Source organism: Carassius auratus, chromosome 36 (genome assembly GCF_003368295.1).
Source record: "Carassius auratus strain Wakin chromosome 36, ASM336829v1, whole genome shotgun sequence".
Lineage (NCBI taxonomy): Eukaryota > Metazoa > Chordata > Actinopteri > Cypriniformes > Cyprinidae > Carassius > Carassius auratus.
The window spans coordinates 17,891,993-17,906,247 of NC_039278.1; the positions used below are offsets into that span (position 1 = coordinate 17,891,993).

Consider the following 14,255-nt stretch of genomic DNA (forward strand, 5'->3'; position numbering starts at 1 on the left):
TGAAGACAAACTAACAGTAATATGAACGAATATCAAGCCAGAATGGAGTATGCATTGATTCTTAAGCAAATGCTTTTGAAACAGCATCGAGCGTAGCTTCATCTCGTTCATAGCCTACTACAGCGCATTTTAGCTCATTTTCCATCATTCAAAAATAATATAATTAGCTCAAATCGATGAATCCGAGCTAAATTTCGATCCGTTAATATAAAACCTTCCTAACTGGGGTGAATGGATTGCTGTGTGTCGTTAGATCACGTTTCGTTACCTTCTCAGCGTCGTCGCCGCTCCATCACTGTGCGGGTCCCCCAGCATCAGCATCAGCGTCCAAAGTCCAGCATCCACTCCAGTATTAGCATTCCGCGCTCTGATTGGACACACGTACACAAACTCCGCCCCCGAACGCATAAATGAGCGTCAGATTTAAAGGGCCAGGCCTTAATAGTGACAGAGACGCATCGACCACATGAGGCGTTGTCATGCATGTAGCCTATGTTGCATTGCACTTGCCTATCACTTCTTCGCCTGTAAAGATTGAATTAACAAAAGGTTTAAACCAAGATAAAGTTAAGACAACTATATATATCTCTGTATAATGACATGGGTATTTTTTGGGAAAGTAAAAATGCACAAAGTTTCCTGTGAGGGTTAGGGTTAGGTGTAGGGTTGGTGAAGGGCGATAGAATATACAGTTTTTACAGTATAAAAACCATTACGCCTATGGGATGTCCCCAGTTTGTTATACCAAAGTCCTTTTAGGCAAGTCATGCCACTTGGCCGCCATTGTGGCAACATCTCCGGGCAGCTATTTCAGACTAACAAGACCAGGCTCTTATCTAAATGAATGGGCAGAGAGTAAGAACTGCACTTTCACTGGTCACCGGGACATAAAAACTTGCATGCATAGAAATGGCTGTAAAATATGATAAAAATCACTGAAAATTTTTTATGACTTTGCCCCAAAGTAAGGTTTAAAACGCCTTTTCCCCACAGGTTATACTTTTACTACGCATGCGCAAGGGTTCCTCAACTGTGCGCATACTTCAGTGGAACCAGACGATAGGCTTAAATTTTCCCGGCTTGACTGTTAAAAGCAGATGATTGGCTTTCCAGCAGGAGAAGCGGGACATGTGCATACAACCGCCATCTTTGCCGTTACGGGTCTTCCTTATATAGTTGTTTTGAGGATTGAGGAAGTGGCATGTCTCTTATAAATTTTCTCTGGTTATATGCATGCACAATACAATGCTTATTGTATACAATACAATTACAATTATATGCAAGTACACTTATAAGGGTTTAAAAAAGTTGTAACTAGTTAATTTATGACTCCTCACTTTTTTTTATTATTATATAAATTTTAAACTAATTTTATAATTAGTAGTATTAGTATTAACCTTTTAGTTCCCCTACGTTTTTTTCCCTCTAGCTTTAGGAAATATAATTTTATAATCTTTTTATTCCGTTTTCTTAAAGGGTTAAAAGTGAATTTGGTTTTCAGTGCTGTTCTCATTATGAATTCTGTGAAGGTCAAATCCAAGAAGTTTGCATGAAGTTGACGGATGAGCTGCTCTGTCTGCGGCCATGCCAATCATAAGCAGCCAAGTGTGATCATGTGACCCCTGCTGTAATTGGCTTTGATGCCCCCGGTGATTTCTGATTGGCTGACTGTCACAGACTTCCCCTCCAGCTCTCGCTCTAGACGTGAGAGCTCTGTCTTTAAAATGCTCTGGAGCATTAACAAAATAAGAAGTTAACCAATATAAGATCATTTTGGACTGCTAAATATATGGACACACTATAGTAAGACATTAAGTACATATGATGTTCATAATGATCTTGAGAAAAAAAAAATTATAAGGTGTGAATAACAATGCAATTAAATCTGTTTAGAATCTGTTGTCACTTTTAGCAGGTTTAACTCTGTTTCTTAATAAATTAATATTAATTTCAATGTGACCTGATTAGCATGTGCATGACTCAACATTACCAACCAGCTCTGTCTGTCCCTCGGTGGTGTGAGTAATGTCTCATCACAGTGGGTGGACAAGAAAACACGTACTTACACAAACACACATCATGAGTTAACAGAAGGCTCTTACAACACACTTCACACTCATTTTAGTTTATCACTTCATCCCGATGTAGAACAAATGCTTATCTTTATAGAAAGATACAGTAGTTTCTAATTCATTTTAAAGATGAAAATGATTGCAAAATACCATATAGCAGAAGGCAACCTGAGAGAAAGGACATTTCCACCTGCTAAATCTAATGTTGTCTTCCCACAAAATCATAATTTTCCCCATCATTTCTTTCGCTGGGGACAATGCTTGCCAAAGTCAATCGTTGTCAGTGTTTGTGGCCTTTGGGGAAAATTTTTAATTACCAGGACACAACATATTGATTATGAGTGACAGGGTATGATTTTTTTTTATTTATTTTTTTATTCAGATCGAATTACAAAGAGCTTTAGCCTATCACAAAATGCAAAATTATTCCATGTTTCATTTCTATCATATTTTCATGTATGTCGTTTCTTAGCTCACATTGAGACAATTGTCCTCTGTTGACACCTAGAGGTGATGTCAAAAATTGCAGCGTTGCAATTCGACCAATGAATTTCTGTGGATTTTGTCAATGCTATTTCTAAATTCCATAAGTAAACCATGTTTTAAAATGTTAACGGGCCTTAATGAAATGCATTGTCCCATTATTCCACTCAAGATAACCCATATGCGGCGGGAAAAAAAAAAAAAAATATGCAAAAGAAACTGATCAATTGTTTTTTTATGTTTGCCAGAAGTGATCAGGCCAGAATAAGTTGCAATGTGACATAAGATATACTGATACTGAATCAAGAAAATAAAGAAAAACATTAGCCATGATTTGATGTAATTCATATCTGTAGCACAAATGGCGTGAGAAGAATTACACAACCAGTGTGATACTTAGGGTTAGGCATTTAAACAAACTCTTAAAGGAACGGTTCACCCAAAAATAAAATAAAATAAAATTAACATCTTGTGAAATTAAGAGATGCATGTTTAAAAAAAAAAAAAAAAACTATATATATAAAAAAAAAACAATCCACCATTAAGGCATTTTAACTTTAAACCATTGCTTCTGGACAAAATACGAATCCATAATCCATGATAATGTTTCCTCCAATGATAAAGTCCATCCCCTGTCATCCGCTCACATCAAAATCTTTGCTTAGAACTGTAGGTCAGTACATTTTCAGCAATTTTGGGGGGTGAACTATTCCTTTAACCCTAAGTATGAGCAATACTATTAATGATGCTTGCAAATGACACTAAAAATAAAATTGCTTAGGATAAGAAAAAGGTTGACATACCTTTCCTGTCTAATGAAAGGAATAAAATGTACCAATAAAAGAAACAATATAAATTTGAATTTTTTGTCTTTATTCTTCTCCATTCTGGAAACAAATTGCAGGTTCATTATTTTCATAATCACATTACATGACATGATGCACCAAAATTTATCTTTTTAACAGGAATACATTGAAAAGAACACAATATTTCACAATGAATACTGGACTCACATTTAGCCCATTGTACTTACAACAGTGAGTGAATTTTTATTCGTGAGAGCATTTTTCAGAAGTTTCATCTTTTTTCATGTAGTTTTTTTTTCCAATTTGATTAAATTTATAATACATCTGCTAATTCACTCTGAGCCATCATTTCTGGCACGGTCATGATGGAAGCCACTTACATATTTTTTATATTGTATTTTGATTTAATAAACACAATAGGTATAGAATCCCTACACAGACCAAATGTTTTCACATTGTAAGTTTTTCATTTTTTTTCCACTGTAGTCAACCGTCATTGAGATCCAGCAACATATACTATGATATTTTTTTTTCTCATAATAATAATAATAACAACAATCATCATCATTATTCTTTTATACACAAAAGCACAAAAGGTTGGCAGCAAGGCCGGCGTGAAGTTGCACAAGACGGCCATCATTTTACTCATGATATTTAAACACTGTACAAAATAACCAAAGTCAGTATTTACAGCGACACATAGTCTGTGTGAGTGTATAACTCTGTGTGTGTGTGTGTGTGTGTGTGTGTGTGTGTGAGTGCACATGCCTATTTGTGTGGATATGTCTGTGTTTGCGTATTTCTATCTATCACTGTGGTCGGCTTTTGTGGTGGCAACTTTGGCTCATGCACTTGTTATTGTATATCCCCGTGGTAACAGTGATGTAGAAGTGATTATTCTTCATTATAGAGTCATGTTTTCCTTAACAGCATTCCAGTATCAAAAAGGAAAAGATTTGCCTCATTCGCCTAATCAATGCACCTCATGATGCATTCAAACGAGTGACGTCCTACCGATCTAAAATGGTGATGGACAGTTTGTGCTTTCAACGTGCATGCCCTGATTTTCATATAAATGGCATGGAGATGAACTCATGCTACATACTGTACAGTGATCTGAAGACATCATCAAATGTACATGTTCATGTGTCTTTAAGATCTCCTCAATTTCTATTATCTTAATAACACTCTTCATTTTCCATCTGTCTGTTTTGACAAACATTGCAGGTATACAATGCTAAAAACCTGTTTGTGACTTGATGTGAATTCAGTGTGGACACGATAACATTCACAACCGAACACGGATGTCAAACAACATTTCCTGTTGGAGGAGACGAAATAACGAGTGCATAAGCTGTGTGCCCGATTTATCACCTGATCAAACTGCAGACATGAAGACAGAATATCAGCACTACAAGGAGCCAAAGAGAGCTGAGCAGAGTCATGCTGCAAGCAACAGAGATGGTGGATGTCCAAGACCAGTCCACACAGTTAACCCTTTGGCAACGGATTCCCTGAAAACTAGGGAAGACGAGGGCTTTCATAAACATGCCACTAAAATAAAAAGAAGTACTTTGATATTTTCATACATACAAGGTAAATACAAACATGTCCTTAGTCGTATTTGAACCCATCGTAACGCAGTGAGGGATGCCGCAGTGGGAAATGTTTTATATGGATTATTGCATAGAACTTTTGAAATTGGTTCAAAACCTTTTCCTAGGTGGATCTACGTACCGTTAAATGTGTTTTTGGGAACATTTGGATGCGCGAGAGGGTGAAGGTGTAGTTTGTTGGGGTTTGTAGAAATGTATTTTACCTGTCTATGTACGACAATCAGATTTGTGATGAGGAACTTGAATGATTGCAGATCACTTTCAGCAAAAAAATTGTGCTCTGTACGGATTAACATGCTATTGCTTCAACCATATTAAAACAACCATATATATATAAAAACTGTGTAGATTATCGATAATGACAAGAAAAAATATGTAAAGGTATAAATAATAATAATAGCAAACATTAAACAAGTAAATACCAGAAATATAAATCCATAAATACACAAATCAATATCTTACATTAGCAGAGTGTTAGCGAGAGATATGTACATGTTCAGCAGTATACAGTTGTGCAAAATAAATCAAGTAAGGATGATATGGAACTTTAAAAAAAAAAATATGTGAGGTATACAAGTAAAAAATATTAGTAAGGCTTTTAATTTAAAAGAAAATTAGGCAAAACTGATAAGCTAATGCAAAAAAAAAAAAAAAATATAGAAACTTAGGAATTCTGGATAGGGTAGCGATGGCTTAATGGTTGATAAAAGATGGACAAGACTATGCTAACATTCTGACATTACTGACCTCTGAACTTGACTGATAGTTTTACGTTAAATAGCCAGCATTTTACACAAGTTGCACATGGCTTCACCCTTTGAGACTCTGAAAAGATGTCTAGATATGGATTCATATATATCTCATATATGTCTACATATATATTTTGTGCGTGCATTCCATGTCCACGGTTTACACATTTGCATTCATTACACACGTGACAAAAAGGTAAAGGAAGAAACAAAAACATTCATAGAGAGGGTCAATCATCGCCATATTGGAATGTCAAGATCATAGAAATTGAGCATACATTTTTTTTTAAACAGAGTTTGTTTGAAGCCTTTGTAAGGTAGTCGTTCTCCTTCACTGCTACGGTCTCTTCGAGTCTGGGCAAATAAGTCTTCATTCGGACTGCAAAAAGCTAAGAACTGCAGCTGCCTGACATCTTCATGCTGTTTTCGGAAGTGGGAGGGTCACCTGAGCACAGATTATGTCTTATAAGGAAAGACATAACTGTCAAGAAAAACCTCAAACAGAACAGGCAGTTTGGCATTTGGAGAATTGTTACTGCTTCAACAGTGAAATTGTGGAAACACTTTGAAAAAAGAGATTTAAACTCCATTTTTGGTTGGTTTTGTAGATATCATTGGATAGACCGTGCCTGTGAATTCTGTCTTAATGTTTTCATTGAGAGTTCAAGGTTGGATGATACATCTGGAGAAGAGATGAATGGAAAAAATATTATAATATTTGTTATTTTCATTGCATAATAAGTTTGCGGAGTTGGTACCAAATATATACCAAAATATGTGGCATTAGAGTAATCTTTAGTTTTAAACCTTAAAAATACTGGCCCAGTTTACTTCCATTGTTGAAGATATAGTGGACTTCTCATCTTAGCCACTAGACAGCAGAAGAGGCCAAACTTCTCACATCAACAACACCAGAAAAAGTCTTAAAGGGTTACTCCACCCCAAAATGAAAATGTCGTCATAAATCACTTACCCCCACGCCGTTCCAAACTCGTAAAAGCTTTGTTCATCTTCGGGATCAAAATTTAAGATTTTTTGGATGAAAACCAGGAGCCTAGTGACTTTCCCATAGACTGTCAAGTGAATTACACTGTCGAGGTCCAGAAAAGAGAGACTCAGAGGAGACGAAATGTTGACGAATTGTTGACGAATTGTTGAATAAAGTCATTATGTTTGTTTTTGAACGACATGGGGGTAAGTGATAATTGACAAAATTTTCATTTTGGGGTGGAGTATCCCTTTAAGTACCATAATCAGGCATATTTAAAGTATGTGGCCTTCATTAACAAATATAAAAGTTTCACTATTCATTTGTACAAATAGCATAAATAACAGCATAGAAGTGTCAGACTAACGAATGGCATGATATTCAGCCAGACTACTGAATTCACATGCACCACTCAAAATGCGATTGTATGTGGGCGAAACAAATCTAAAAGTTTTAGAGATGTACAAGGAGTTATTTTTAATATAGGTCTTGTGACTTGAATGACACACCCACAGCTTTCACTGTGACTGCATGAGTAAACCACATTGATGTATGGAGCAGGATTTGGATTGGATAGTAGGCTGAGAGTTGAATCGGATTAGCCCTGATTTAAGGAGCCCCTAAACCTATTTTATCCCAAATCCTTTCTCTGGATCTACACGTGCAGCACACCCACTGACAGTAAAAGACCACAACAGTCACCATGATACAGTACCAGTGACATTACTACCACAGGTAGATTAATGAATGGGAGAAATATAGTGACTATAGAAATTTAATTAAATAATATAATGGACTCATTGGCTATGTTCAGCAAAGAATAAGAGGTCCAACAAGAAATGTGATTTTATTCGGTTTTATACACAACCATGTTTCACTGCTGTTACAGTAGCTCAATACAATGCTAATCACTGTACTTTTTTTCCTTTACTTCATCATTACTGTTTCAATAAAATTACTGGTACAATTCTTGCAATTTTGTGGTTTTTGAGTCTTGATTAATGTGACTCATCAGAATATTTTTGGCACAAAGATGACTGAGCTTTGCCCGAATGCTAATGCTAATCCAAACCCACTGATCTGCCTGCTAATTATAGCTCACTTTTACTGGCCCAGTTCACCCATGCTGAAAAGTGAAAAGTTAGATCAGAATGGCTTCAGATCAGGGTCATCTAATCTGAGCTCTAAACTTTAACATTAATATTGCGCAAGTTGCACAATAGTGCCACCAGAATGTTGTTATGGTTGCCATGGTGTCAATTATCGCAATTTTAAAAGAGTGACTTCTTTCCATTTAAACATAAAACTAATTTAGGGGATTCACACTTGTATTTAAATGTGGTTGTCACTCAATAAAGAACCAAAATCACTCAACAAATACTTTGTCGTTCACCCTTAAATAGCTAGTCAAAGCCTGTTCTTTCCAGCTGTAGTCAGTGTATTTGCAAATTGCACATTTGTAAAAGCATCAGTTGGTTTATCTTCCACAATGCAATGAAACTGTGCACTGACAACTAAGTTAAAATTTTAATTTGTCACCATTTGGGATTTATATAGCGTGGGTTAGATTTTTTAAACTTGTTTTGAGATTTAAAGTAAAGTGAAGTTAGAATAAAATACTCACCAGTTTACTCAGGTGTACCCAGCCTTCAGCTAGAGATATTAAATGGCAGACACATATTCATAGTTTTTTGTCAGTTCTAACTCCAAGTCACCCCAACAAGAAATGCCTGAGGAACAGAAAATAAAGTTTATACAGGTAACAGTAAAAAGTTACAAACACTAATCATTTAAAAGCTAATGCAAGAAATGTGTCAATCCTGCTCTATCAGTCAAGTATGTCTGGAGTCTGTACACCAACATATGTTTTGGATGCTGATTTCCACAGCATGCTTTTAAACTTAACCAGCAAAGAAACAGCTTTACAAGTTACATTTTGTTGGTCAACATGGTAATCAATCCAGCACTAGTTATCATAAACCACACTGGAACAAATTCATGCTGGTCTTTTCAGAAGGTCAATGCATAAAGTGTTTGGTAACACTTTAGAATAGGTAACACTTGTTAACTATTAACTACAACATTTCTCTCAATAAATTCTTAATTTGCTACTTATTAATAGTTAGTAAGAAGATAGTTGATAGGTTTAGGTATTGGGTAAGATTAGGGATGTAGAATAAGGTCAAGTAGAATAATGTATTAATATGTTGTTAATTAGCACTAATAAATTGCTAATATTCTAGTAATATGCATGCTAATAAGCTACTAATAAGTGTTACCAAGTGTTTTCTCACCGTGCTATCAGCTGATCACCAAAATGAAGTGAACTTCTTTCCGAGAGCAGATACAGCTGTGTGAAAGATAAGCAAAGCAAAACCAGAATTAAGGTCACTGGTGGCATACCAAAAATCAGTGGGCTGGAAAATCAAAGGCTATAGATTAAATCCTAAGTAGGAGTAACACAGTTCTGCATAGGCCTCTAGAAATTTGGTACTTAAACCCAAGGAACCCTTGGGTGCTATCCCTAAAATACTGTAGTGCAAACTTTTGTGGAAGAAAGCCAAATGGCAACTAATTACACATATTCTCCATAACATATGTCTCTGTTTCTGACTGTTATGTTTCACAGATCCATACCATCTCCTATTTTTCCAGCTTGTTCTGCTGCTCCTCCCTGCAGGATCTTTGAAAGAACATTTTCCCCTTCAGCAGGCTGCTGTGCTGCACTGCCTATACCCCCTGGCCGAGGTGCTGCCTTTGAACCTGAAAGGCAAAAATTATCTTGTGCTTAGATCATACACAAGTAATGAATGTTCCCTATTTAGCTAAACACAAAAGTGTACTAATTATTCTGAATTAGCAGAGTTTTTTTCCACTTACCAATTCCTGTGGCAGGAATCTGGGGTATTTTTGCAGCCTGAGGTGCAGCTTTTGATCCAATAGCAACTGCAGGAGTTGGTGCAGGAGCAGGAGCAGGAGCAGGAGCAGGCGCAGGCGCAGCTGTGTCAGGTTTTGCCTGTGCAGTCAATCAAAGGGCATGAAGGGGCAATGTTAAAAGATACTGTAAACTAATTTTAAAAATGTATTTGTCAATCATGTTTTCAAAGACAATCACATACATACACATACATTTTATAACAAAATGTGAAAGGATTAAATGTAAACTATACCTGAAGGAGCAGATTAAAAATAGCTTAAATGGTAAGGCATCAAGTGATTTATGAAACTCACCATAGCAGCAGCTGGTTGGGCATTGGGTGGTCCCCCTGGCTGTTGTCTTGCCTGTGGTGGAGCCTGACCAGGTTTAGATTGCTGCTGAGTTGTACCTGTTCCCATGCTAGCAGCTGTGGTTGTGGGCTGAGTTGTTCCCATTGTGGTCAATGGCTGTTGCCCAAGTTGCTGTGGTGGCTGCTGCTGTGTACGGGTTGTTTGTCCCAATTGTTGTTGTCCTTGCTGCCCTGTCTCAGGTGGTTGAGACCCTGTCTGCTTGGCAGACACTTGCTGTCCTGCTGTCGATCGCTGCTGTCCTTGTTGTGTTTGTGGCTGCTGCTCTCCAAGACCCTGCTGTGGCCTGGAACCTGAAGAGGGCTCCTGCCTCCTTGATGAGCTTGGTTGCCTCTGCCCCCGTTGTCCACTTGAGCCATGGTGGTGGCTTGATGGATCACGGGAGTAGTCTCCTGAATCTCGGTGACCGGCAGATCGTGGATCGGGGGATCTTTTCTGTGCAGAGGATGAGGTGGCACGGCCGTCTGGTCGGGTGGAAGGATCTTTTGGATGTGATCGTGTAGAACGAGAAGACCTGGGATCATCTGATGAATGACGAGAAGAAGGGTGTCTTCCTGAACTACTGGCATGTTGACGGTGTTCCCGAGATGAGGTGGAAGAGGAATGTCGTTGATGTCCATACTCGTCTTGAGGCCACAGGTCTTCTTCAGGAGGCTCATCATAATCATGGTAAGTGTGCTTTACATTGCTCCTCCTGCTAGAGGATGAGTGACTTCCACTCCCATGGTGTCTAGAGCGATCTGACCGTGGTTCACGTGGTTTTTCAAACCAGTCTGTTTCCTCCTGACCCAAATGATAGGCTTTTTGGGAAATTAAGGGAGAAAGTCAATACTTCGACATTTACAGTAGGAAGTGTCAATGGCAAAGAACAGGATATGAACACACTGAAGCCATGCAATGCTCAAATCCCAAAGAAAATATCCAAAGAAAAAAGAAAAGGAAGCCAACAAAAACTCCCATCGAAGAGAATAACCAAAAGACAGAATCAACCAACATTTGAATCACACTCTAAAACAGATAACATCATGCAGTTCATGCAATAAGGCATATATGGTTTCATGCACTGATGACAGCATTCATATACAACAGTAGTCCAAACTTTCATTCTCTCTGCCTTTAAAGCAAGATTATTGGCATGCAACTTTTAACTGTTGGGTGCATTTTAACGTGCAGTTTTTAAATTCAGCACCAGTTACCTTCACTGTCTGAAACAGCACAGTGCATGTCATCAGCAAGGTAAGGGTCTTCTGGCTTATATACATGACTCTTAGGCATATCCTTTATATGATGGTCCTGTACATCTGGTAAGGAATGACTGGAGCCATACTGATTTCGTACATCATGAGGATCTGGCACAGAGCCACGACCAATTCCCATGGGCTTTCCAACAGGACTCAGAGGGCTCTCTTCCTCTGAGTTCTGCGTACGCATAGAAGGACGGCCACTACGGCCATGGGTGCCCCTCTGTGATCGTTCCATGGCATCCCTCTCGTAAGACTTACTTCGGTAGCCACTTGAATCTCTGGAGGAAATTTTATCCATGCCATAACCTGTGGACCTTGATCGTCCGGATCCATAAAGACGGTCATCCTCTTCCAGTGCCTCTCTTGATCCGTAATACTTCTGTTGATCATAGCTCTTTTTCACGCCAGTCCTGGACACCACAGTGCAACTACCACCTGTTGATGTTGTCATGGTGTAGGAGGCTAGATCAGACTCTACATCTCGAGCTTCTTCAATTGGAGAGAACTTCGAGATCTTGTGTTCCATGCCTTGCTTCCTATGTTTGCTACGTTTTGATGAAACTGCAGGTGCCAAATTTTTGGATGAGTGTTTCTGGCTGCCCATTCCCCCACTACTACGGGAAGAATGTTTATAGTCATCATAATAATAACCTGTACCACCAGTTACAGTGGTACTTGAATGTACATGGCTGTCTACTGCACTTTGATAGGTATTTGAAGCTCTTCCATATAAATTCTCAGAACCATCGCCATAAGTTGGACCACGTTGGCCATTCTCACTTGCATAACCTACCCGTGACATGTCAGAGGACCCCATATTTTCTTTTGTAAGTTCATTGATATCATCAATCATGACATAATTTCTGGGAATATTTTGTTCTAGATTTGTGGCATAGACACTATCCGTTACATATCCTGATGATGGACTTGGTATATGTTCGGTCAGAGGTTGGTCAGAGGGGCGATACTGGCCATAAGCATTGCTCAGTGGTGATGAATAGACACCACTGAATCCAGTTTCTTGAGCTGAAGTTGCTATTGGAACTGAAGGATTACTGATAACTTCATAGTTTGTTGGTAGCTTTTGTTCGAGATCAGCAAGCGAGGTTTGTCTTGGCCTTTGATGCGCAGAAAGCATGTCTGCTTGGGGTTGGAAGGGGATGCTTTGTGCAGGATAAGGTAGGGTCTGCCCTGGTAAAGGTGCAGTGGGTTGTTGGAATCCTTGGTGACTGGGCTGCTGCAAACCAAAATCAGACTCATAAGTAGGCTGACCATAGCTATGAGTCTGGTATGGCCCCGGGGTCTGATAGGTTGAAGGTTGAGGAGGATGAGGTTGGAAGGTTCCAGGCTGGGGCTGTGAGGAGGTTGGGTATGGTGTTGTTTGAAACCCTATCTGCTGATAGGCTACAGTGGGTGGTTGTGTGGGTGTGGGATGGGCCTGTGGATATTGATATGGAACATATGATGAGGTAGGGGGATACTGAGATGCATTCAAATCAGAAGTAAACTGGTTAAGAGGTGCTGTACTTGGACGTGACAACATTCCATTTTCTTCATAGGAGCCTGGTGCTACCCCGGCTAGTCGCAAATTATTCAGCTCACTGTCTGACATGTAGTCACGTGCATCCCCCATGTATCGCAAGTATGCCAACTCTCGTCTCTCTCTCTCTTTAACCCTGGTTTCCTTGCGATGAGTGATGCCTAGTTCCAAGCATCGCAACTTAGCATCAATCTCCTTCTCCTCTTCCTCTAACTCTATCTGTTGTTTACGTAATTTGGTGGATTCTTGCTCTACAGCTTTCAGTTCACTCAGCAAGCCTGCCTTCGTTGCACCCTGTCCAGGACGTGGCAAAACCCTCTGGGATGCTCCGGGAGAACTGTATATATGGGGAATTGCTGATGTTACAATTGATACAGGTGCCTCATCTGGAGGGGGACTGGGGAGAGTTCTCTTCACCTTTCTCATCATTGCATTCTGCTGCTGCAAGGCAGACATCTGAGAGGAGAGATATTAGAGATTGATTAAAATGACAGCAGAGAAAATTTTACTACCATTTTCCTTAATACTTTAAAAAGAAAATGGACTAAAAGTTTTTTTGTCAAATTAGGTAAACGGTTAAATTTTAGACAGACTGAATACAGACAGTTTTATCACAGGGTATCAACTCTGTATTTATCTCTTTCATTTTCCAAATGTCCCTCTTAAAAGAATTTGGGACATACAATTTACTTGAGATTTGGAAAACAAAAACCAAAACATTACCTTACAACATATATATTCTATAAATAACTAGTGGTTTCAGAATCAATTAGGCAATATATATATATATATATATATATATATATATATATATATATAACATGGATAAAACTGTCAACAGTCTAACTGTAATAATTTTTTGTGTAACCACAATAAATATTAAAATGTAATATAACAAACAAACAACATCTACATACCCTCAGTAATGTAGAGTGCAGAATCAATTAAGGACATTCAGTTAAAATGCACACTGAATGAAGTGACAGACGAAAATAGCTTCCTTTTAGCAGGTGTGTAGTTCTTTAACTGAGCTTGAACATTCCTTAGACAGGAATCAAACTGAAAATGTAAGACTCAGACCTCTCTGACCAGCTGCTGACAAACAGGGCTGCAGGGCTGACCCAGTATACCTACACTTTGTGCCACCATCTAGCATTTCTTAGACTTTGCCAGATATAGCAGTTTTTCTGTGTGTGTGTGTGTGTGTGTGTGTGTGTGTATTTAAATATAAGGTAAAGAGAGCAGAGAATAAATAGCAAATGAAAAACAACATAACTATATTATAACTAAATAACTATTTTTATTTTAAAATATTTGATTTATATATATGTCTTATCATGTGAACAGATAAGCCCAACCTAGACCTTATTAAAATAAAAATAAAAATGTTTAACAGAAGTATTAAAGTCTATACTATTATATATCCCTGTGTATAAATGGTAAGAAAAAGGAATTTAATTAATTGTCTGAAA

The 14,255-nt window shown here is 38.3% G+C and overlaps 2 protein-coding genes across 4 annotated transcripts in view; both read right to left on the reverse strand.

Moving 5' to 3' along the window:
- The window catches only part of LOC113055487 (ERC protein 2-like), a 43,135-nt gene extending 42,797 nt beyond the window's left edge, over nt 1-338 (reverse strand). For all 3 annotated transcript variants that reach the window (XM_026221839.1, XM_026221840.1, XM_026221838.1), the window contains exon 1: nt 269-338. The gene's annotated coding sequence lies outside the window, so the exon portion shown is untranslated. The remainder of the gene's footprint in view (nt 1-268) is intronic.
- A 4,601-nt stretch (nt 339-4,939) lies between these two features.
- LOC113055488 (protein bassoon-like) overlaps nt 4,940-14,255 on the reverse strand; it is a 48,703-nt gene continuing 39,387 nt past the window's right edge. The window contains exons 4-10 of the mRNA XM_026221842.1: nt 11,196-13,239; nt 9,946-10,799; nt 9,595-9,730; nt 9,352-9,477; nt 9,009-9,064; nt 8,339-8,444; nt 4,940-6,408 (exon numbers count right to left, since the gene is read on the reverse strand). Coding sequence (XP_026077627.1) covers nt 9,024-9,064; nt 9,352-9,477; nt 9,595-9,730; nt 9,946-10,799; nt 11,196-13,239 — 3,201 coding nt within the window. The 3' untranslated portion in view covers nt 4,940-6,408; nt 8,339-8,444; nt 9,009-9,023. The remainder of the gene's footprint in view (nt 6,409-8,338; nt 8,445-9,008; nt 9,065-9,351; nt 9,478-9,594; nt 9,731-9,945; nt 10,800-11,195; nt 13,240-14,255) is intronic.